Raw genomic sequence first — 26909 nt, 5'->3', positions numbered from 1 at the left:
CCGAATCGTTAAGTGTATTCTGAAAATACTCCATTACACTTTTTCATGAATAAAAAAATCTTCGAATCGAAATTTTACACCTTCAGCCGTCTCCTTACAAAGCAAGTTTTATTTTACTGACGAAAAAATAGACAATATTACCTTTCATCTATAAATATATATTTTCCTTTGCGATGACTGCACACGGACAAAATAAGTCATGTAATTGCCAGTGATCAATATTAATTATAACCGTTAAAAGATTTCTATGAATGTATAATCAATTGATATTTTGATAAATGAATATACGAGGTAATTTATAGATAGACATGATTTATTGATACTCATTAAACAGATAAAAAATATAATTTTTATTAAATTTACATCTTCGTTTGTACTAATAAAATGGTTATTTATTTTACCAGCAAACCCAAGCTTGTAAAAACTTAAACCATAGTTTATATTACTAAGTTTATAGGTCCCAAGAGTAATAATTTATTTTGAAAAAGTTAAGGGAATCGTCACCATGCCTTAGTAGTTAATGCGTATAGTGTAAACGCGTTACGATTCCCGACAACAATTGTTACTTCCAAAAATTATGTTTATTGGGAGATGTGACCGCCTCGTGGGAGATTCTGGCACATCATTGGACGATATCTGACTGATCTCTATCAGGAACATACAAAAACAATAATGTTTTATTAACTTCGTTTTTTTTTATTATAAAAAAGCGTTTATATTTTTTTATAGTAATATCGACCTTACATCTCAATATATAGGAAATATGATTTATTAATAAAATGTTTCCTCCTTGATCAACTTGTCGAGTTTTTAATAGCTACGCGCGACCTCGTTCAATTAAGTTTAACCCACAATAACAGAGGAATATCGATTCGAAGAAATAAGAAAAAAATGTTATTACGAATTTTTTGCTTATAAACTTTTTTCTGTTAAAATTGTTTATAGTCACATTTTATATTTCTGTTCGATATATTTTTTTTATGACAGCAAAGAGTTTGGGCCTTTGGATATATAATTATAGTTATAGAAATCGAACACAATGCATCCAAGTTATACCCCAAGTTCCTTACCAACTCAGGTATATATAATTGAAACTAGTTTTTGAAATCTTCAATACCATCCGTTTCACCTCGACGTCCGTCGTTGGACAACGGAGCGTTTTTTACGGCAGTTTTTGCCGCACATCACCACTATGTGGAACCAGCTGCCCACTGAAGTATTTTAGAACCAATGCGATGAGGGTCCTTCAAGAAAAGAGCGTACCAATTCTTGAAATGCCGGCAATGCACTTGCGAGCCTTCTGCCAATGTGAGGGTTCATGGGCGGCAGTATGACTTAACATCAGATCCTCCTGCCCGTTTGCCTCCTTTTACATTTTTTTGTTGTTGCCGAAATCGAGTTTTGAAATTATACCGTACATTTTACATATTAAGTACCGTTAATATGTCAAATGGAATGTCAAAATAACTTTATTCATATAGGTAAATAAGTACACTTCTGAACGGCGGAAAAGATGTTAAATTAATTGTAAATTTACATTTACTACCAGTTCGCAAATCAAGGGCGTAGAGCGGGCATGAAGAACTGGCAAGAAACTTTCCGCCAGTCTTTTTAATCGCCAAGTTTTGAGTCTTATAAATTGTTTGAACTGGAGCAAATCAATCCCAAGGATTAGGATCATTTAAATATGCGTGAAATTTATAAAAAAGCTTTATTGATTAATTTACGTTTAACGAGGGCTTTGAATTTATTTAGTGATAATTCTCTAAGTTCCATTGGGAGTTGGTTGTAAAAACGACTACAATTTCCATATAGTGGTTTATCTTCTGGAACCTGGTTGGTCGTACACATATGTAATTGTGCCGTTTCATTTTTAACCAAATTTATTTTTTTATTATGTATAAAAAAGTTCTTTCTTTCTTGTTTAAATCTAACATTTCTGTGTTGCCATCAGTACTGTACTCGTATGTCAGCTTTATTCATAGACCCATTTATCGTTTAACATCTTGCGGTATTTGATTGAGATGATTGCTTCGTAAATTGAATGATTAAAATTCTACACACATTTCGATCGCATTCATAGTTCAGTTTTAGATTGTTCATTGTTGCTTGTTATTCGAGATATATTTCATACAAAATCACAATCAAACGAACAAAATGCGTGTTATAATTTTTGTTACGTAATTCACAACAACTTGGTCAAACGGCTGCGACGGCTAAAACTACACTTAATATATAGATACTATGCACATGGTACAAAAAATACCTAGTCAGCGTGGTCGAACGTCACAATATAATTGAAACGTAAGAAATTAATATAAATTTGGAGTGCTACAGTGTTTACTGTGTACGCTTTTGCACCCAAAACTCGCCGTTTTTGCTAGAAGGTTCGATGTAGGGAATCAAGTAATCAAGTCCATCTCGTATAATCTAATATAATCCTTATTAATTAGAGTACATTTACTCTATTAGACTCAAGCGTTACATATACGTATACCATATATATATATAGTATGGTGGCAGTATAAAATTATACCTATGTGAAGTGAAGTTTAAGATTGTCAATACAATGGGGACTTTGTAAACAAGTCTCAATATACAATAAAGTCTCAAAGTATTATTTACATAAGGTATTAGGTAACTGGCGGCCGTATCGCTAACAAGCGATTTCGTTCAGGCAACCCCAGTATGGAAAAATAAAAAAAGGAACACCAACTGTGTAAAGTACAAGTGCCTAAATAATTATCAAAAATACATAAAATTACATGTAACACTAGATATATAGTAACTAAACTAAACTGAAATCATTAGAAAATCAACAATATGAATAATGTGAAAGCTTAATCTAAGGTTAATGAGTCATAATTAATATATATAACAGGTCATCTGAAAAGATCGTAGTGTAACATAGAATCAAAACTTTTAATAGACTTTCATTTGATTATTCAGTATATTTGCCTTCGAGAGCGATACATCGATTATATGTATATTTATATTATAGCGCAAAATGTCTGTCCAGCAATTCTCTAGAGGTATGAGAACAGGAAAAGTTGGATTTATTACAACAAAACAGCTTAAACACTGCTCATTATTTCATGAATCATCAATTCGTTGTTGTTTTTGATGTATTGTGCACTCGTTCGGCACCCATTTTGAACAGTCAAACACATTCCATTAAAATGTTTAGAGTCTCCGGTACCTTAATCAACTTTACTCTTCGGTTGTACAAAATTTTTATGTAGTCTTTTTTATGGTTTCGTCGGTAACAGCCTCTTTGGGGCTCCACTGCGTACATAGTCCTCGGTGCTTATTTTGCCTCATTTAAACTTATCTATGCATCTATTGCTATCTATTATATATATATATATATATTATGCAATCCATTTCTCTACGGTTTATTTTTCTCGAAGTCCACAGTCCGTATAATGTTTATAAAGCCAAGCCTTGCCTTTAGTAGTATTTTCTTTCCAATAAGCAATGCTTTAGTAACAAACGTTATTTCGCTTAAAATACTATATCTCACTAACTAATTGTACGACTACATTTTATATTAATTTAATAAGAAGAAAAATGCTAGAATATTAGTTGTTGCGAATTATACGTGAGTTCAAGGTTTTGCACTGTCACGTGTCACGAAGGTATCGATTACGTGAGACAATTGGTTTAAATTTTTGTGTAATCTCAATGCCATACTAATTATTGATTGAATGTGTTTTTTCGTAATGAAGTCTTCTAGTGAAAACCTATTAATACAGGTAACGCGTATCAGCTGTAAAACACGCGTTCTCAGTAGATTTGAGTCCATAGAGCTATGAATTAAAGTAACTACTTGGTAATAACAATTCGGCAATAACGTTTTTATATTGTTACTATATGCTATAAATATCAAATATAGAAGTTTAGTATAGTAAAACGCCAGAATTTATACTCTTATAAAAGTACTATAAGCTAAAATAATGATAAGATTGATAACAAAACATGATATTGCCATTTGAGGTCTGTATTGCAATTATAAAAGGGGAAACCCGAACAAACAACAAAGGTTAACATATTTATCTGAATAACACATTGCCAACGGGTATTGCAACAAAAGCAAACGCAGCATGCTTAGTACATAATAATATTTATCATCGTCAGCCTCAAAGTCAATTTCTGGACGTGGGCCATCTCCATCTTCATCCTATACACCCTCGTTTACGATGTCGTCCACCTAGTCGTTGGGTCGCGAACTTATTTAAACCATCAAAATACTTAAAAAGTAAATACATATCTGATTATCTATTTTAAAAAAATATGTCAAAATCTCTGCGAAACTGGTTAAGAGTGTATGGGTTCAATTAAAATATGATAAATATAATAGGTAATCTGGCAATATTTTAATAATAATAATCGTTTATTTGCCAAGATAGTGGTACTGTGGTTAGATCGATAAACTACAAATTTCCCTACAATCAGCCATATATAAATAGGCATGCAAATGTCATTTAAATTTGTACAATCGGTGTGAAATCTATGGCCCAAATACTCGCCTAAACGTCTTTTTGTTATGTTAACCTAAAAAACCTTTTAATCAAATTGGTTATTGTAAATTTGTTGCATTACTGCGACTAGTCGCGATATGTACGATTCGTCATTTCTCTCTATTTTATTGTAGCTCTACTTTACTGGAGCAAGGCCAAATATTTTAGCTTTTATTTTAGTAGAGCACTATACCGTATCGGTATTTACTCGACTATATGAAAAACTTATTATCTTTACTACAATGCCTTTAATATATAATGTATATATGGCAAATCTTCAATACGCGTTATTTATATGTAATATGTGTGAACGCGTATCTATAAGTATATAACGCTTGTTCTTTATTTATTATTTTCTTTTATTACAGGTCAAATGTAATTAAAAATTCTCAAACATCCATCACAACTCAATAAATTTAATAAACCAATACGCATTATACTATACCAAGGGATTACACATATTAACAGTATGAGCACTAGAAAAACACTTCAAACGTCGAGTTATATAAATAGTGTAATAAATAACAAATTGTACGTCAAAGATTTCTGTAAATTTTTAGTAGGTACCTACTCCCGTAAACATATATCATCCCATAAATCAAACATGTTGATGCTAAAATATTCAATTGAAAAACATTTATAGTTCTCGTATGATTTTAATAATTTTAAATCCGCTTGCGTCACTATTCAATGAATTCATACCGGTCCGTTGACGTTTAATATTTTATATTAAGTGAATTGAGTTTGTCGTTCCCAACAGTCCTATTATTTGAACACATACTGCGAGATTATACCGTCAATATTTTTTATGATCGTGGAATAAATCTTCTAAGAAATACCTAAAGTACAAAGAACGTTCCGATTCTATATACATCATGATGTCATTATTCAATATCAACACTACTTCTTCAAGCTGACCTTTACACTAAGTAACTATCATAGTATAAATAGGATATATAATTTCGAATACACTCAAAATCTGTTATAACGATATCGAAGGTACTACTTATATTTGGTCGCAAAAACCTATAGTCGTAGCAGCCGATGACGTTGTTATTAAGTACCTAATACTTTTACCAGCCGCGACCTTTGACTTTGGTCAATATAACCAGTGTGTACAGTAAAAATAAAAATAAAAACATTCGGAAAATTTTGATTATACAATAATCATAACTGCCACAAACATTAATGGTGATTTGTTAACGTCAATACATTATATTCATGAAATCTTGGCTATAATAAATGTATGTATTTAAATCAATACAACGGCGTTCCGGTCTTTGAGTGTTCTCAAGGTCAAAAATTATTCGTTATACGGTTATTTTATTTTTGCTCTGAAACATCACCCATGTTAAAACGAGGACATACTTATATGTAGGAATATAAAAGTTAAAGAAATGGTATAATAAGGTACAAAACACCGATACATTGAATTTTTAGTTTGAACACTTCAAAGACCTCTCATTTCTTACCTTATATAGATGATTATACTCAAAAGAAATTGTGTTTAAAAATATAAAATAGTTCAAGGTTTATATTTAATTGGTTCATGTAAATTTTTGGAATATTTGATCTTGACGACCATTAAATTTTTTTTTTTAATCGTTTCTAGAATTCAAATATGCTTTCACGAGCTTTGTCAGCTGTCAAAATATTTTTAAACTTTGACATTGTGACTTTAGATACATTTTGGAATTCGGGCCTTAAAAACCTAACCAATCTTTAACACTTGTAACAAATAAAATTCTACTTATAATTCTATTAAATATTATAATATCAGCTATAAAATCTGTATGTTATCCCTTGGCACATAAATGCTTTAATTCTTTACTTAAATTCACTTTGTGACCGCACCTCGCTTAAAGTTTGACTGATACATCATACATACTTTAATTCTTATAATAATATTATAGTAGTCCAAATTATATTGATTTAATAGATAATAATAAATGCTAATTCAGTAATATACATCACGCTACCTGGATACACTTTGTCCAAAGTCAAAGTCAAAAATATTTTTTGGTTCATATAGGTAACACAATGTACACTTATAAATGTCAATAAAAAAGAAATATACATAAAATGCTTCTAATTTTACATTTACTGCCAGTTCTCAAATTAAAGGCGTAAAATGGAAGAGAAGAACTGGCAATAATAAAATAAGTTAAAAACAAAAGTTTGTCTCAGATTGTCAAAGATCCTCTATCAGCAGGAGGCATGGTGAAATAGCACATACTTACACTCTCGTCTATTGTACAATGAACCTTAATACGTAGCAATAACGTTTATAATAAATTAGAAATTGAAATAATTTTGTCTCAGTCTCGCTATCATTACTAAAAAATCAAAATTGTTTGGTGAATTGTTGCAGATCCCTTTTAATGCCACCATAGATGGGGAACGATACTCTGTCTTCACATACACGCCGTGGTCCGTGCTTCTATTCTTCATGGTACTATTTGTAATGGCTTCTCTTGCCTTCTGTTTCATGGTGAGCGTGTTCTTTACAAGAGGTGAGTCTTATTTATAAAATATATACAGTAAAGCCTCCCTTACTCGAAAACTTAACTCTATTAGTCGAATCACTATGTTCGTGCTAGCCGTTTTACATATTCTCCCTCCATAACTCGAAAAATTAAATTGAATTGTATTTCGAACATAGCATATATTTGAAAGCTATTACGTCAATAGTTCAAAGATAAACGAGTTATTGACTAGCTTTTTCATTCTTTTGTTATGGAATTCCTTTTTTTCTTCACCACCTTAACGTAAAATACGCATTAATCAAAGTACGAATAAATCTTAACTTCTACAAGTCGAATCAAAATCCGCCTAAATACAAATCCTCCGTAAGGTAACTCTATACTTAACTCGAGTTTATTGACGCATCCCTTGATGTTCGAGTTAAAGCGGTCTAGTGTACATTATAGGCATCAAAAAAATGTATGAAAAAGTTAATAACACTTGCTTGATAGTATGAAGTCTCGTAACGTCATTGGTAGGGAATGATATGCCTTCTATAAGTAGCTACGATAATCGTAAACCGTACGTTCTTTTGTATGGGAATTTAAACTTATATATCACTAATCACTTTTTAATCGTCAGAAGCCAATCTGTTCCTCCGCATACAATGAAAATATTTAAAATTGGGGGGCCTAGAGAACGTACAACACGATAGCGTGTGGTTTATTTCGTAATTTATAGTTATAATGATAGCAGTTGCGTAGTGATTTAAGCGTGCGAACGTCAACCCTGTATTTGTGCTATGGAATCACGGCGTTACATTTTTTTTTAATTATTAGGAGGCAAACGGGCAGGAGGCTCACCTGATGTTAAGTGATACTGTCGCTCATAGACACTCACATTGCCAGAAGGCTCGCAAGTGCGTTGCCGGTCTTTCAAGAATTGATACGCTCTTTTCTTGAAGGACCCTAGTTCGAATCGGTTCGGAAATACTTCAGTTTTTTATCTATGTAAGCAATTAATGTTACTGTGAAGGCAAACATCGTTACGAAACCAAATCGACAACATGCGACAGCAGGCTGAACAGATATTAAAAAAAACAAAATGATCTTAGGATGCAATCTGAGTCCAAGATCTATGTAGGGATGTGGCGCCACTGGATTATGTCCTCCTAATGAGGCTTTTTGTGAGTGTTGACTCGATGAATGGCCTGGAGTTGCTTTACTAATGTTATATGAAACCGTCATCTTGGCTTTATTAACCTAGAGTTAAATATGGTATATTCAATAAGAATTTTGGGAAGTTATTTTTAAAACGAATTTTAAAAGAAAAAAGTAACATAAGTCCGGGTTACGTGACTTCATATATTCAACATCTTAATTTATTAAATAATATTAGCAATAAACTAAATAAAACATGTTACAACGAGCGGCTATATCGATGCTAAGAGATCTCTTTCAGGCAACTATTGAAAGAAATTTGAAGTGCCAGAGTGTGAAACTAAATAATAAAAATCACAACCAATAACTCATAAACTACCAAATCAAAAACACGTTTATTAAAAATGACATTAACACGTAATTATCATTTGGTTATCTTTATAAATAAATTATATTGAAATATGGTTAAGAATAGTTGTCGTTTTCAGCAAACACTGCGGCTTCATTCATGGGTCTTATGTGGTTTTCGACATATTCAGCGTATTTTCTAACCCAAATGCTTTACGAGGATGTTAGCCTACATACGAAATTTCTACTCAGTTTGATATCAAATGCTGCTATGGGCTTCGTACTACAGATGCTGATAATTTGTGAAGGGACGTCTCAAGGTAAGAATAGATTATATGTTGATAGATTGTGTACGCAAAAAATCTTGATTATTATTCTGTTAAACTTGTAACCATTTTGTCCTATGTCATTACATTTGCTAATAAACCTAATAACATAATTAGGGGATACAGTTTGGCGTTGTTGTTCCAAATCTATCCCCTACATCCGAAATTAAATTACACAACTGGATAGCAAAAGGATCAAAGAATTAATTACGAGAATAGTGACGCATCGCGCGCGGCGAGGAAGCGCCGCCATTTTGAGGTTCTTTTGTTGTGTATAGAGATTTGCAATTAGCAATAATAATATAATTTTGGAGTCCGAAAAGCTACGATGTTCGTTTAGGTAATAGTCATCAGCCGTCGTAAAAGTATATGGATTATATTTTAGATTATATATTACATAAATCTATTCTCGTAAAACACGGAAGCGTTCATGAAACAGCCACACTTCATTTTTTATAAATCTATATATTGCTCATCCGGTTCTCTCAAGAACTTCGAGTCCCGCATTTTAATTAAAACATGTCTCATAATTAAACTTTCAACTTGAAAAAATGACCCATTCTGATTTAAAAGGCCGTTTCAGGCCTTGTTCTCTTCGAAGCAGTAGTCTATATTATTTGCGTAATTAAAACTGTGTCGAGTCAATCAATCATAATAAATGTCTTTCCGAGAATTAACCACTTATTGCATTAATGTACATTGTACTTTCAAATGAATCACATGAAGGAATACATTGTCTTTACCTGGTATTCTTTCAATATATATATATATATATATAATATTAATCTAAACAAAATTTGTTTTTATGGATTGCCCAATTATGGGCAATTTAAAAATCGGAACATGTACATTTATCATTTATCTTTTCTAAACCTCTTATTTATGTTGTGCCGTTATTCGACATCCCTAACACAAAAACCGAACTAATATAATGTAAATGTAAATATCTCAATTAAGATCGTAATAACAATTCTTTCAAAATACAAATAAAATGTAAGTAAGATAAGAGCGTACCAATTCCTAAAGGGTTAATATATGAGCCTCCTGCTCATTTGCTCCCTATAAAAATAAACAATTAAAAAATTACATACTTTAATCTACATAATATTATTCTTCAATTTGAATTACATTACATTAAATGCTTGTTATTTTTATTATATAACACAACATTTATAATTAATATGTTTGACATAGTTCCCCGGTGGCCGAGTAAGATAAGAGAAATACTTGTTCGCCTTGTGATGTTATTGAACTTGAATGCGGTCAATAGCTTAAACTTGTGAATTTATTAAGTTATATATAAAAAGTAAAAGTAATAAGTTTTTCATGTAAAGTTGTAAAATGTGAGATTCGCAGACGATTTTAGGTCTTTTGATTCTGAACAAAATTACTCCCACAACATATCTGTATATGTATATAAATATAAGTTATATGCAAAAGTAAAAGTAACAAGGTTTTCATGTAAAGTTTTAACATATGCGTGTAACACTGAAAATGTTTAGAACTGGCCAGTTAGAAACATTGCTAATGGAAACTTTTTTGAATTTCAATTTTAGAACTCTTTGGTTACATAATGTAGTAGATTGTATTCATTTGTCATTTGCTTTTATGAATTGGCGGCAAATATAAAACTCTTGTTACACGTGAAAATTAATCTAACGCGAGAACATTTTCGGTCAATGATGTTTATGACTTTCGTTGCGGGCAACAACAAAGCTATGATAGGCTGCGATTAGCATTTCGCAATGAAGCCCCATTTCGTGCCACTATTTACTACTATAGATAACATCAGTGCTGTGCGACGCATGATAGAAGAAAATAAGAGAGTGACCTATCAGCAGATACGGGCAAGGCTAGGCGTTGGTATGAGTCAAGTTCAAAAAATATTACACGAACATTTAGGCGTCAGGAAGCTTTGTACCAGATGTATTTCCCATACTTTTACCGGTGGCAGGAACACCTTCGCATGAAAAGGTAAATATTTGACGATAGCAGGTGTCGAGATAATCAGTCATCCGCCATACAGTCCTGACATTGCACCTGGTTCATTTATACCCAAGAACTATTCAAGATACAATTCGAGTTAATCGCTTTACGAACTCTGAAGATGCGGTGAAAGCGTACGAAAATGTCATCGAAGAGACCCCTAAGAAAAAATGGGCCTACTGCTTTTCTCAGTGGTTCCATCGAATGCGACGATGTGTAGAGAGTAACGGAGATTACTTCGAAAAACAATAAAAGTATTGGCAACTTTCTTCATTAAGCCGTTTTTCATTTTCTAAACATTTTCTGTGTTACCTAGGTATATATATATGTATTATCGAGTTACACACCGTTACAATAGTAATTATATTTTATAGATCACAATAAAAAAAAACTAAATATCATTTATTCATCTCGGTAACTCAATGTGCACTCACGAACGTCACTCTTTTAAATCAGCAAGTTTTTTATGTTTGCATATGCAACTATCACATCATGCCCCTCATTAGTTAAATCAGTTAATAATTGTAAATGCATTTACACACTGCGATGCTGTATGTAATAATGAAAAATCTCTTGTACAACTGAGGGCTAATAATAGATTAATGTTATCCTAAATATCCAATACGTATAAAATGCTAAAAATATCACTGCGTAATGCCTAATCGGGACTAGTAACCTCAACAATTTAGATACTCGACACGCAATGGTTAATATCGTACTTTATTATGTTATTAAAACAAAAATTATGCCCAGGAAAACCTACCTTACACACAACATACCTTTAATTTAATCTTACGTAGTAAGTACTAGATATAAGATAGGTTTATTCCACTAATTTGACCCGCTATCGTATCGTGAATGTAGATAATAAGATAGTCGTTCTTTTTTACAGAGAATAATAGCAATTCGTATAATAACAGCTCATAAGTTGATTGAAATGCGTCGATGTTTCTAGGTTTTTCCTATAACTTACGAACTTGCGTCCCCCATACAAAATGGCAAGTTACTTGCCAACCATTGGTGCTTATTTTATACATGTCGAATACCGTGGAAGCGTAATTTAATAAGTTTTATATCCGTTGCCATGGCAACAGGGAATCCCCAAACAGTACGTTGCGTGCGCTTAATGCAAGTATGTAAATTATTACCACGCCTGTCGACATTTTAAAGCTACAATGACCTATCAAAATGCGACAGTTTTATTCTCATATTAGTTTGATCCCTTTATAATATCCGCTAGACCCAACCGCATCTTTGATGTTGTTGTTTTTAAAAATATTAAGTTTGTAAGAAGAAAAATTTCTTTTATTCTTTCGTGTGTACACTGTAAAGCTGGCGACTTATAAATACTTAAAAACATATAATTTTATATAAAGACACAATGTCCTGTTTTTAACGTAAATAAAAAAATATAAGGTATTATGAAATACTTATAATTAGTATTATGTACGGCTTCATTACTAATTTATGATTAATTGTGTAATTTATTATACTTCAATATAGCTACTATTCAATTAAAAAATACTTTATTTAGTATTTTGTTAGGCTTCTATTTTACGGAATTTCACGTAAAATGTACACATAAAAACACTTATTATGTCTTTAGTAGATAACATATAACAGACCAGAAACTGTACACAACCATAAATTAATTAATGTACTATCAAAAACCATCTTATAAGAGTAAAAAACTACTTAAGAAAGTTTTTTTGCGACTTTGTTGCTATGCAAATCTATGTAAACGGCTTTCGACCTTCGCAAGCCAGAGACACGTTTCGCTAATACTACAAGAGATGTATCCTATAATTTTAAGTAAATTACATAGAAAAAACAAAACATTGTTGTGTTTTTGATACAATGTTTTAGTTTTTCGTAATACATGTCGTTTGATTGACAATTGTTCTTAGATATTATTTAAGGCTATACAATTCAAAAGCCTTCATGACAGTTGGGTCCCGGATCCATCGATCGATTTCTTGGGGAAAAATATATAAAAATTTAACCGGGACTGCACTTGTATGTATATTATTCACGAAATTATTCTCCTCCATTTCTGTAGTAAAAGTAGTATAATAATAAACGTATTTTCTTACCAATTCTTTTTATTTTTTATTGTAAAACAGTAGGCAAAGCGGTAGAAAGCTCACCTGATGTTTACAGCCGCCCATGGACACTCAATGCCAGAGTGTTCAAAGCTCAATGCTGCGAGTTTCCTGCCGCGAGCTCTTTGGCTTTGTCTGGCAGATCTTCACTTACCATTAGGTGAACCTCTAATCCTGCCCGTAGGATAATAAATATAAACGTAGAATTAATGAATTAAATGTTTACAGGCTTACAATGGAGCGAGATATTTTCCCCCGTCGCGTATCATGACGATTTCCAACCAGGCCATGTGGTGTTAATGTTAATAGTTGATACGATAATATACATGACTATCGCTTTGTATATTGAGAAAATTCGTCCAGGCAATTACGGTGTGCCGTTGCCTTGGTACTTTCCATTCACGAAGAGCTTCTGGTTGCCGAATAAAACTAGGATCGCAGGTAATATATGATTGGTGTCTGAATTAAATTTGTTATTTTTGTATTTGAAGAATGACTACCGATTTCCTAGTATCCGAAAGTTTATTTCTATCTTGCATTGCATACATCAGATAAATGTGTATTTGTTTTAATTCCACTGTAATCCAGCTAATTTATCAATAACTGTTTACAGTTATAGTTATACTACTGTTGTAATTAATTTAAAGTCCAGTACCGTCTTTAGAACTGGCTTATAAACTTAGTAAACACTCAGGCTTCTTCGTTTGTCTTCGTTTTTTATGTTTAACATGTAGCCGCGGGTAAAACCGATTGTTAACGACGCTGATATATATATATATATATATATATATCAGTGCCGGTTTAAGCCAGCGCGGGGCCTGTAGTAAACTTCATCAAGGGGCCCTTGGTTTGCTGTAGGTTATCAAGTTTCGGATATTGAATAAAACAAAACCGTTACGAATAAATATTTCTGAATGTGGATTGGCAAATTGAGAGATAGTAACACTTTCAATATAGACTTCTTTAAGCCAATTATGCTTTATATTCCACAAACTGAGATGATAAAGACGTTATTATAAAATAATTGTTATAGATGCTAGTCTAAAGATATCGATTATAATTAAAAATTAGAATATTACGTAAAAAGTTTGTAAAATACCTACTTACTTTTACTATTTAACTTGACGAAATCGAGTTTTAGATTTTTAAGTGGAAGTGAAAAACAATATTATATAAAGCATCATATAAATATTACGGTTACGGGTACGTTGGCGGGCGGGGCCCCCGAATTCGCAGGGCCCGTAGCATTTGCTATTCTTGCTATATGGCTAATCCGGCACTGATATATATGTATATATACACAGTCTATATGTAGTGGGTATTTCATACTTTGTATTTAATAAAGGTAAATGTTTATTACAAATTAACTTTTAGTTTCCTGGAAACAAATAAAAATTAAGTTTTAGTTCCATATTTCGACTTAGGGTCCTTCAAAAAAGAGCCTACTACTTTCTTAAAGGCCGGCAACGCACTTGCGAGCCCTCTTGCATTGGGGGTTTCCATGCTCGGCGGTATCACTTAACATCAGATGAGCCTCCTGCCCGTTTGCCCTCTGTTCTATATAAAATAAAATTACTTCCTGTCGTAATCTGTTCTTTTATGCATATTTCTTGTACAAAATAATGTTGATGTTTCACATGCAACAATTTTTCTTTAAACACTTATTGTTGCTAAAGCCACACTAGCCACGCTAGCTTAAAAAGCTTGGTTCTTTTGAGACTACGCACTAGCCTCGTGGTGTCAGAGCTGCCCAAGCTCAACTTCACGTGCTCAAGAAGCCTCTCTCTTTGGCATGTCTTTTAATTTCTTCGACGACGTTTTCTGTGTCTAGGTCCTTATGGATGTGCGTACCATGAAGTAGGATGTTTGCTTATTATTTATTCTAATTATTTTTTTATTCTATTCCCAAACAAATTTAGCGGGAACTCCCGTATGAGAAAATCCAATACTGAATAGTCTTGCTTGTTCAATTCTGCGTTCTTCGTTGATACGATTCTAATAAATGAGACCTATTTGATAAACAATCAATAAATACATAAGGTTAGCTTGTTAGTAATAATAATAATGCATTGTCGCTACAACTCTATTGGCATTGGCCTCAGATTGCATGCGTTTCTTTGATTGTTTTTATTTTTTAAGCACGTTATCATGTCTGTCCGACACATGTCGTTTGTTTGTTTCACAGCCGGGTTTCGTCACGATGTTTTCCATGATCGAGTGAGTGTTAGACAGACAGTACGTCAATATGTGCCCGGTCGGGGATCGAACCTATGACCTCAGCGATGAGTCGCTATATAAGCCTAAACTTCTGCTTTGCTTGTGCTTTAAGCATTTATTATATAACTTTTTCTGATGTGTGCTACTTAAAAAGAAAGACGATATTTTAGATTTTCTACAAAAGATTAGGAAAATTTTCCTACAATTCAAAATTTATTGTATTACTAATAATAATAAAAAAATGTAAAATTGAGTATTTTATATCTTTCCAGGGATAACATTAAAGGATGGTATCGATCAAGAGTACAAAAACGCGTTGTTGAAGGTAATTCACGACGAAGAGCCAAAAGGTGTACCAATGGGTATAAATATAGAGGTATGTATAAAATACACTAAAAATAAAATCTATTCATTGCAGTTATTATACCACAGCATATCTGTACTGATATATGAACAATAATGATTTATATCTAAAAAAAAATGTGTGGGTTACACACGTAAGAAGTGAAACTTCTTTATGACCTTCTTTTTCGAAAAATGATCTATTATATGCAACTTTACAGAAATGGTTTAAATAAAGTTAAATTAGATAAAGTTTAACAAAAGGCTTTTATTATCATAGACATAAATACAAATATATATTTTTTTCATGTTTCTTTATTACTACTAAGATCATCATTGTTATCGTTATTATATATTTTTGTTATTAATGGCTTCGAATATCTGCGAATCAACCGGAAAAATGTGACGGTAATTTTTTTCCGCGCCGATAAGTTTCACATGTTTTTATTGTTATTCACACTTCATTGGACAACACAAATATTACACAGTGCTTAGAGCGGACTTTTCAATAAGCAATCTCTTCCGAGCATAAATATGAGTTTGTATCAAAGATTTCGGTGATTTATATTTCTAATACAATTAAATTGATGGTAAGTTATATATCACGTATCTTGAAACGCAATAAAAGCTCCAAAAATCACCTCAGATTACAAACATTGAATGATGCTAATATTAGCAGCTCAAAGTTAACCCAAGGCTATATCTTAACGTCAATGAACCCCAGGTGTTCATGATGCACTTTTTGCCTTGATTTGCATTCACTGTCATTAATATAAAATTACGTTCATCGTTTTTTTACTTTAGTAAAGTTTATATTTCTGTCATGAACTTTAAAATAAAATAGGTGTGAAATTGTAAACCTCTGTGAAGAAACCACTTTTGGAACGGATTGAAGCTATGTATTATTATTAAAAACTTATGATTATTTACATAATTCTAAATTTTAAATTTTTCCGACGTTTCGCGTGCTTTTCAGCGTGCGTGGTCACGGTGACTGAAGACAAAAGGTGTTGAATGTCAAAAGTATCACAGCTGTAGAGAAAGTTGTGTTATCTGTATTTATTTCCCCGGAGTTGATATCGACTAAAAGATCAAGGGTTTTTGCAGAAATGATGAAATCCGCGAAAATAGAGGACACCGCGAGTGATAGTGATACTTTTGACATTCAACACCTTATTTTATTTATAATAATAATACATAGCTTCAATCCGTTTAAAAAGTGTTTTCTTAATGTGTAAAAGCTATGTTAACAGAAGACAATACTGACCTCTTTGAAGTCACATAAAGAAACTGTACGCTGTTTTTGGATAATAGTAATACAATACTGTTGCGGCTTTATACTATGGCCTATCAATACTTGCTTCGTTTAAAAGCCTAAATATAGTCGACCTCGGTCTAACGTGTGTATAAAATAATCAAACAAGCTGTTGTAATAAGAGGTCAAAACCAAAGACTCACGTTATTCTTATTAAATGTTAAGGCATTGACTGAGTATAGTAGGAGTAGAACAACTGCACAACTGTTGTGTTTCTAGACTATTCCGTGGTATACAAAAAACTGTACATATTAAACCAGTCGTAAGATCAGAAATGTCAAGGTTTTTAAAAAAAAATTGGATCCGCGAATAGATATATATCTTAGATGTAATTAGTTATTTAAATATGCTGAAAACTTAAGTTTAAATCTTTTTAATATTAAGGATTTTTGCTATTAATTCATAATAATAAAGTTATTTTATATTTTTATATTCTTAATTTCTATTTCGATAATTGTTAGTAGTAATATGTTGGTCTCCTGTATATATATCCCTCTTGCGAAAAGGCTTCCAACCCTTTTTAGATGACTCTATCTTTGCCAATTGACTTTTCCTGCTATTTCTATCAAGTCATCAGGCTACCTTTTTGGCATGCCCTTTTTGTTCATCTGTTGTTTTCTATTAATGAATAATCATAATTTAATTTCAGAACCTCACAAAGGTATACAAAGGTCGGAAGAAAGCTGTGGATAATTTAAATCTTCGAATGTATGAAAATGAAATTACGGTGTTGTTAGGACATAATGGAGCTGGCAAGACCACTACAATATCGATGCTTACAGGTGAGAAATCATGTATTAAAAATTAATTTACATAATGAAACATGAATTAAATTCGTATTTGAATGTATAATTTTATGTGTGACCGTTTATATCTTATTATGTTTGTGAAAGAAACTAAGAAGAAGACACAAGGCATGGTTAAAAATTTCTTCAATTTTTATTTTAAAGTTTTGAACTCAGCACCTCTATATATGACGCTCGCTCTTGGTGAATACAATCACTTCTCAATAAAGGCCATGAACCCTAAAGGCCCCAAATTCCATTTTAAATCAAATCAACACTAGCATAAATCTAAATGCTTTTTTCACGCGTTTTTTTTATTTATCTGTTGTGTAAAGTATGCATTGACATCGTAAACATTGTCTATCTAAAACCTTGAAACTGTTAAAATGATTTTGATTCTTCAAGCCTTATGTTACGGTGACAATTTGCTTGTATATTGTGTTTGACAATAATAATCTCGTAAAATAACATCTAATTTGGATAAAACGTGAGTTTTTTCGTTTAACCATTGCTGTAAAATTTAGCTAATTTTGAAAATATAGTCAATTGCACTATAATTGATTATCAAAAGACGGAAGTAATATAAAAATGCGATAACAAACTTAATAATTAAAATCGCGCTCGTATTGATTATAATAATATTTGTTTATTGATAACAAACGTATTTATTATGTCATAATCCCATGTAATAAAATAGCCATAGTGCATTGACATCTTATCGGCGATATTATGTAAGGATAATTAATTATTATAATATTAAATTTCGGCATCGTGAATAAAAAGTTAATTGACTCCATAAAAATATATTTTTGTAAAATAATTTTTGTTTCTCTGTATTATTCATATGTTTTTAATATCTTGTTATAAATAATAATAATCTTACTTTATAACAAATTTGATCCAGACAAATTCAAATAAAAAAATAATAATTTAAGATCATTATATAGACACCTTATGTAGGATATTGGTAAATGTTCAAACCAAAACAAGGTTTCAAAAGTGTTGACTAGTTTTTATGTTGTTCATATATTTGTGGAGAGTTTCTTGCCAGCTCTACGCTCTTGACTTGCGAGCTAGTATTAAATGTAAATTTAGAATCAATTTAACAATATTTTCTGTTGACGTTCATAAGTGTAATTGGTTACCTATATGAATAAAGTTATTTTGAGTTTGTGTTAGAATCTGAGACGACACTTAATACTGTACAAATATTTTGCACTCTTGTAACGTACTCTTTCGTCTCTTTCTGTCAAATTGTGTTTACGCTGTGATGTTAAGAGATAGATGAGTAGTTTATTTACATACTGATTGTTTTTTTATGAATAAACCTAAAAATACCTCAATATAAAGTTATCGTTACATGAACGAATGTCTTTTATAGGTATGGTACCGCCCACTTCCGGTACAGCTACTATAAACGGATATAACATTGTGAGCGAAACGGAACTCGCAAGAAAGTCACTCGGTCTCTGCCCGCAACATAATGTGCTCTTCCCGGATCTGACCGTTGCAGAACATATTATCTTCTATTCGAGGCTAAAAGGCGTGCAGAAGTCAAAAATAAATGACGAAGTCAATCATTTTCTTAAGTTGTTGGAGTTGGAAGAAAAGGTTACATATAAATATTATCTAATAAAGCGATAGTTTGTTTTCTGATTGAAGCCCCAAAACTCGAGACTTGTTCCAGTTGAAGATTCTTGTTTTATTTTCTATTTTGTTTGGCTTCATAATATAACGCTACGATCGTATAATAGTATACAGCGAGGCATAACTAATATATGTTTAATTTTTTTTTTGCTTTATGTTGAGTTTTCTGAATGCTCCTAGACTTATGTACTGGTTACTGGGTTCGAACATAATATAACGAATAACGTTCTTCTAATTATTTCCTTTTGATCTTTTCTAAGACAAGCACATGATCAGCCTTGCGTGGGTACTTAACCTGCCAATTAGAAACCATAACATACTGACTTTATTGAGTGGTTTAACTTTCTTCGTCAGGATACATATGTAGCCATTACAAGAACAATCAAAATTTAATTTCACTTTCAAACTATTGAAGTGAAACCTCTTTATCGGTGTTGGAAAAAAATTACTGTCACATTTTTCCGTTACGCGCCATATTTTTCTTATCCCTGCCACGGTTGATTCGAAGAGATTCGAAGCCATTAATAACATAAATATATAATAACGATAACAATGATAGTAATAATTCTATTACAATTAATGAAATTCTGTAATAATCTCAGTAGTAATATGGTAAAATGAAATAATTGTGTTATTTGTATTCATGTTTATGATAATAACATCCTTTTGTTAAACTGTATCTAATTTAACTTTATTTAACCAATTTCTATAAAGTTGCATATAGTAGATAATTTTTCGAAAAATAAGGTCATAAAGAAGTTTGACTTCTTACGTGTGTACACTACTACACGCACACATTTTTTAAAAGTTTATGTTGCTTTCCTTATTATAAGTGCATCAAAGTCGAATTTAGAGACGCTTTTTGTTATATTGTAAGTAATTATCTGATTGTAGAGAGATGTACAGTCAGCACATTTATCGGGAGGTCAGAAAAGGCGGTTGTCCGTTGGCGCTGCTATGTGTGGGTCCTCAAGGGTTGTGTTGTTAGATGAACCCACTTCAGGATTGGACCCAGCCGCGAGGAGATCGCTGTGGGATCTCTTACAGAAAGAGAAAAAAGGTAATATACGTATAAGGTAATACTTAGAACCACGATTAGTGATTGGTGTACCGAGGATAGTTATTTTTTGTATATTTTTTTTAAATATGGCAATAGTTTTAACTTTTTTCCTTTGTATATATATTATCAAGAAATGGAACTAATTAGGTCCTTATATATGAAATTGCTGTTTTATCGTACTGGGCCTCAAGTATATCCTCTTTGGGAATTCCAAATTCTATTTATTACAGCTATTTACTCGTCTATATGTTTTCGAAAACCGTGATTCATTCCATTTTCATTTTTTCGTTTTGAGTCTTCTATTTATATAATAGAAAACATTAAATATCTCGTTATTTACGAGTATAAAGTAACAGTTTTGACAACATGAAGAAAGGTATATAAGTAGGCACTGACTTCAAATTTCACGACTGTGCTCAACGTACACGTACCGTTCTAGCGGTTTCGATACTTTCTTATATAGAAAAATAATGCCCCAACTTTTTGGCTTTTCCACATATTACTAAGTATATTTTCGACATGCACTATGTTTTTTTAAGTTCTATATTATTGCTTTAAAAATATAAGTCTATCGTTAGCTATACTAATGTATAATATTCAACTCCTAGGGCGTACGATAATTCTAACTACACATTTTATGGACGAAGCTGACGTGCTAGGTGACCGCATAGCTATAATGTCTGGGGGTAAACTCCAGTGTGTGGGCACACCATATTTCTTAAAGAAGCATTATGGTATAGGTTATAAGATGACCATAGTGAAGCAAGAGGATTGTAACGTGCAAAATGTTACCAGTTTTTTGAGGAATTATGTCCCGGATATTAGGGATAATACAAATATAGGTATGTACTTTAATAACCTCTAGTCACAAAAGCAAGGGTCGTAAATGCAGTTAAAAATGTTATAAACCTTGTAATCAAATAGATAAATTAAAAAAATATTGAATTTTTTAATACTATTGATATGTATTCATAGAATCATTGGTGTATATGTACAGGTTCAATTGTATAACAATGTTATAGGTTCGGAATTAACTTACATACTACCTAATGAGCACGTCAGCAAATTTCCTGAAATGTTAAAGAAATTTGAAGAAGAAAGAAGTTCCTTGAGGGTATCGAGTTATGGCCTTTCTGTCACGAGCCTGGAAGAAGTTTTTATGAAGTAAGTTTATAAACCGACTTTAAAAAACGAGGTTGACAAACGTGTCATTGCCGTTCTGACTATCCAATATAGGCTGAAGATAAAATATTTATATGTTTATAACAAAAAGTTGTATTGATAGTCGTTCTAGATGACAAAAGTATCGTACATTTATTCACAAGTATTTACAAATAAAATAACCATAACAAAAATTACAAATATTTTGTTGGATCAATCAAATCATTTTTTAGTTCGTTTTCGTCTCCATTACTTAAAATACAGTGATTTAACATTGTGGCTGTCGTCGTAATTGACAGGAAATTTCTCAGTTGATATTTCTTTAAACACGTTTTTATTAATAAACTTTATGTTTTCCAAAACGATAATCATTTCATATATATTAATGTTTTAGTATTGGTAAAGCTTTATTTACTTTACTATTACGAGCATCAATATATTTTTAATAAGTTTATTTGCTGAAAATTTCTTGAAATAGTCTTTAAGGCAGCCACTGTCCATGCAGTCAATCTATATGTCGCAGTAAAGTAGTTAAATCAGAGAGTTAATTGAATCTCTAGACAGTTAATTAAAAATCGAATTCAATCAAGTCGCTAAGTTCCAGTATAAGTTTCCAGACAAGTGAGTGAACGTAAACGTTTAACGAGTTTCCTGAACGTTCCTAGGCAACAAGACTAACCTAACCTAACCATTTACAATAAAGCAAAACCCGGAATATCCAAGCTCTCAGTTCTTCACGATCACACCGAAATATCAATAACAAATGAAATAATCATGGCGGAGTCTTGTATTACATTGTTAATCAACACGCTGGCTTTCGGTCAGACAGATGGTTAAACGTTTTCGACGCTGCTTTATTTAAATCAAAATGCTAGCGACTTTATTGAATATCGACATTTAATTAACTGTCTAGAGATTCAATTTACTATCTGATTTAACTACTTTACTGCGATATATACACCGAATTATGTAAAACGTAAATTTAAAAACGTTTAATAAACATCACGCGTTACAATTATAAATTTTTAGAGCCGGTGCCGAGGACCATGATGTAATATTGGTCCAGAAAAATAACTATACGAATCACAATAATAGTGTCGTTGTCCCCATCGAGAACAATCGAAATCACTTTGGTAAGTATTTGTTTCTGAATGTTATTTCTTGAATAACTTTTCATTTGGATACGACGATAAGTTGATACATAATTATATGAAGCGGTATGAATTAAATTTGCTTATAAAAGTATTTTAATATAAAGAAATAGATACATTTAACTGTCTAGTTTATGTTTCACTATTGTAAACTAATTTTTCTTTAAAATTTGTTAAATACTAAATAAATAAAAGTTATAATTTGCATAAAGCAGTGTTGGCCTAGTGCCTACAGCGTGCGACTCACATCTCTAAGGTCGTAGGTTCGATCCCCGGCTATGCACCAATAGATTTTCTTTCTATGTGCGCATTTAAAACATTACCTCAAACGGTGAAGGAAAACATCGTGAGGAAACCGGCTTGCCTTAGACCCAAAAAATTCGACGGCGTGTGTCAGGCAAAGAAGGCTGATCACCTACTTGCTTATTCGATTTACAAATGATCATAAATAGATACAGAAATCTGAGGCCCAGACCTAAAAAGCTTGTAGCGCCATTGATGATTTTTTTTATAATTTGGATTACATCACCCTTTGTAGTAGATATGGTTTAAATGCTTCATTTTTGTGCTGAGTCTTTGATTTTTCGGGAAACGTAAAAATCATACATAAAAATTCTCTTTCAGCGAACAACGAACCGTTACAAAAAGTAAAAGGCGCAAAATTACTAAGAAATCACATAAAAGCGATGTTCCTCAAACTAGCCTATAATTCTATGCGAAATAAACTCTCTGCCTTCATACAAATCGTAACACCGATTATAAATATAACTATATCAGTTATTATAGCCAGGTCATGGCGGTTCATAACCAACCTACCTCCCTTAGAGTTAACTTTAACTAGTGGTTTTAAGAATACGGAGACGCTTATATCTGAAGGAATTAATTTGACGGAATCAAGCGTCGAGAGACGGACTATGATGGCTTATATGGATTATTTTAAATCGTCAACGTATCCTAATATGGTGCTTAATGATATCGGAACTATGGACATTGGGAAGTTTTATTTAAAATGGGTAAGTATTATTATTACTTAACTACTACGAGTAGGTTAAAGTTCTGCGTCACAACCACTACGTAATATCTTGTTCACATGTTTCACGCAAAAGTAATAATTTAATTACAAAATTGTTAAATATTTATTATGTTTGTTTGAAATTTTAAAGATGTCCCTCAGGCGAAGTTTTTTATTGGAACAAATACAGATAAACTTAACTGTACTAATTTTCAACGCATTTGACATCAATCGACTCCCTAGTCCCATTGTTAACACACATAAAACTAAAGGAAACGTTTATCAGTTCGATGTTTTTTTTAAATGTATAGTAATAAATTCAATATAAATTTTTCATTTAGATAACACAATGTACACTTATGAACACGATAAAGAAATACGTATTAAATGCTAAATGCTTCAAATTTTTCTGCTAGTTCTCAAATCAAGGGCGTAGAACAGACGAGAAGAACTGGCAATAAACTCTCGGCCCCTCTTGTTAATCGCTAAGTTTTTAGTTTTTAATAATGGATAATTTAATTTAATTATACAGCTTTAAAGTTATAGAATTGGTACAGCATAGATATTATATTCATTCGGCATATTCTATAGAAATACTTCTTTCATGTCGCATGGGGCAGGCATATTTGTAATAAAAATGTTTTGTGAAATGCACAGAAGCGGTCAAATTTAATGTTTATTTATTTATTAACAGCTTATGTGTGGTAAAATTTAACTAAAAATATGGTATAACTATTATAGAATTAAATTATTTACCTACCTGATATGATACCTTTTCTATCGTCACCCCCCAAACCATACACAAATAGGTCTTGCTCCGGCGAATAGTCGAGACAACTCTTAAGCTGTATGGTTAACATAGATACTAAACCAAATATTATCCAATTAATAAACTGTAAACATTACAAAATTTCAGAGCCAAACGAACCCCGCCCGTATACGTTACGAGAACTTAATAGGTGCTACGTTCGCGCCTAATCGCATCACAGCCTGGTTCAGTAATTATGGGTATCACGACTCGGCCATATCACTCTCCTTGGCCAACAATGCGCTGATGAATGCTCTATCGCCTGGTTCCTCTTTACGGGTTATTAACTATCCCCTGCCGTATTCCATTGAGAATCTTGTGAGTAGACTTATTTTATAACATGATTGTAGGAGAACGTTAGCCTTAGTGTATGTGCGGAAAACGAACCGTCTAAATCACCTTATTTGTTGTTGACCCTGTTACGTCATTATAGTTCGATACTAATCTTGAACGAAATGAAATTATATAACTTTTGTGAATAAACGAAACGACCAAATCAGTTTAGCTCTCTCTCTCATGGAATCTAGTAATCTAATACGTAAATAAAAATGTAAATCGTCGAACATTTATCGTCTATAGAATATGTGTAATTGTATGCAGTTTATTTATTCTTGCAATTTTTTTTCTCCGCAAAATCCTTCCTCAGAGAAAGAAAAAAAAAACTCGAACAGCCTTTGAGTTTTGTGCCTAACAACATATTTTGCGATTCATTTTTATTTGTATATAAACGAAACTACGTACGTAAGTATTTATACTCAACAAAAATTTGCTCTTGCTTGCTGGTAAAGGAAATTTTCCGTAAATACAGAGGCGGTAGTCTGTGGACATACGGTAGTCATTACAGTAAGACATGGCATATATAGCACTAAGACTGTTCACTTAAAGGAAATATTATCAAGAAAACAGATACACTTAACAAATATAAAGCGCCGTTTTTCGTTTAATGTATGTAACCTTCCAAAGTGGACACGGTTTTGAGTTTTTTTTAGTTTTAATCAGCCTTTACGAAACATTTGTTTCAACTGTTAGGTACGCATCACAGTGGTTCATCAATACTTTAATTCCAGGTTAGAATTCTAGCTTCGGGTAGCAGTTTAGGATTCCAGTTCGCGTTCAACATAGGGTTTTGTATGGCATTCGTCACTGCGTTCCTTGTGTTATTTGTTATAAAGGTCAGTTTCTAATGCATTAATTATTAAATAAGATAATATTGTTAATAAAAAAAAATTTAAAGCTACGAAACTGATTAATAAATCCAATGATGTGTTTAGTTACCATGAAACCGTATAATTGAATTATATTATGTAACATACTCATTGATCTGAATAAATAAGTTGCAAATGTGTTCGGTGTTGCGGATCGGTAAACTAAACTTAGTTTATGGTTTCACGAAAAAGTAAAATCAACAAATAGATACTTACTATTATTTATACTGTTTAAAGAAATCTGGATCACATATAAAACGAAAACTTTTAAATTACTCCAAATAATTGTTATATCATTATCTTTATTGTAGGCGATTAAACTTATTCTGATGCATTGCAAATGCGTCTTTAACTTTGTGAAGGCCATTTTTTAACGGACAGAATATTTTAACCACTGTTTTATTATAGGAACGAGTTAGCGGCGCCAAACTCCTTCAGCGTATATCTGGAGTAAGACCTGGCGTACTCTGGACGTGTTCTTTCATCTGGGACTGGTTTTGGATGCTGTGCGTCTACATGACGATAGTCCTCACACTTGCGTTCTTCCAGGAATCAACGCTGTCTACACCGGAAGAGTTGGGTATGTTGATCTAAATTTCAATAGTTTAAAAGAGATTTTTATAGATAGATGTTATGGAAGAAGGATTTTTTTTTCCTGTTATTTAATTAAAATTCTTTAATAATTAACTAAACATAGGTAATATTTGTCGAATCGCGTAAATTTTTATATTCAACGTACTTTTCTGTAGAAGTACAGTACTGTTACTGACGTGATGGTCTTCGCATTAATATAATTAAAATCCATCGGAAACCTGTCAACCTGAAGCAACTTGCCTAATTCAACAATAATTAAAAGATATGTTGTATAGAGAGAAATTAGGGTAAAATTTCGAAACATGCTAATAAATTGACAACAAACTCGTGTTTGAATTCCGTTTATATAGGCGAAATTTAATTTTCAGTCTAAATAACGTATATCAGAAATATATATTCAGAACAGTGTTGGATTAGTGACTTACGCGTGTCTCTGTAGTCTCTACCCTCATGCAATCTGTGTGATTCGCGCGTACGATGAAGGAAAAAATCGTGTGGAAACAGATCCAAGGCTACATGGGCCTTGGCGACGGCGTGTTAGGAACAGAGAGTCGATTACCTACTTGCCTATTAATAAAAATAAGTGATCATAAAACAGATACAGACATTTGACATTAGCCCAAGTGCCTCTTATATAATGATATAAGTATATATATTGTTAATGTACAATAGTTACAAATATGTCAGCAAAATTGTATATAAATGAT

At 32.1% G+C, this 26909-nt stretch overlaps 1 protein-coding gene across 1 annotated transcript in view; it reads left to right on the top strand.

Moving 5' to 3' along the window:
• LOC123714934 (phospholipid-transporting ATPase ABCA1) overlaps positions 1–26909 on the top strand; it is a 38571-nt gene that overhangs the window by 3746 nt on the left and 7916 nt on the right. The window contains exons 6-19 of the mRNA XM_045669626.1: positions 6892–7033; positions 8632–8811; positions 13134–13346; positions 15395–15498; positions 17429–17561; positions 18946–19175; positions 20106–20271; positions 20880–21113; positions 21294–21435; positions 22462–22565; positions 23208–23596; positions 24512–24721; positions 25471–25575; positions 26017–26188. Coding sequence (XP_045525582.1) covers positions 6892–7033; positions 8632–8811; positions 13134–13346; positions 15395–15498; positions 17429–17561; positions 18946–19175; positions 20106–20271; positions 20880–21113; positions 21294–21435; positions 22462–22565; positions 23208–23596; positions 24512–24721; positions 25471–25575; positions 26017–26188 — 2524 coding nt within the window. The remainder of the gene's footprint in view (positions 1–6891; positions 7034–8631; positions 8812–13133; positions 13347–15394; positions 15499–17428; positions 17562–18945; positions 19176–20105; positions 20272–20879; positions 21114–21293; positions 21436–22461; positions 22566–23207; positions 23597–24511; positions 24722–25470; positions 25576–26016; positions 26189–26909) is intronic.

The sequence above is a fragment of the Pieris brassicae genome, chromosome 10 (assembly GCF_905147105.1).
Source record: "Pieris brassicae chromosome 10, ilPieBrab1.1, whole genome shotgun sequence".
NCBI lineage: Eukaryota > Metazoa > Arthropoda > Insecta > Lepidoptera > Pieridae > Pieris > Pieris brassicae.
The sequence above is the reverse complement of the archived record's forward strand: the minus strand, read 5'-3'. Positions and strand labels throughout refer to the sequence as shown.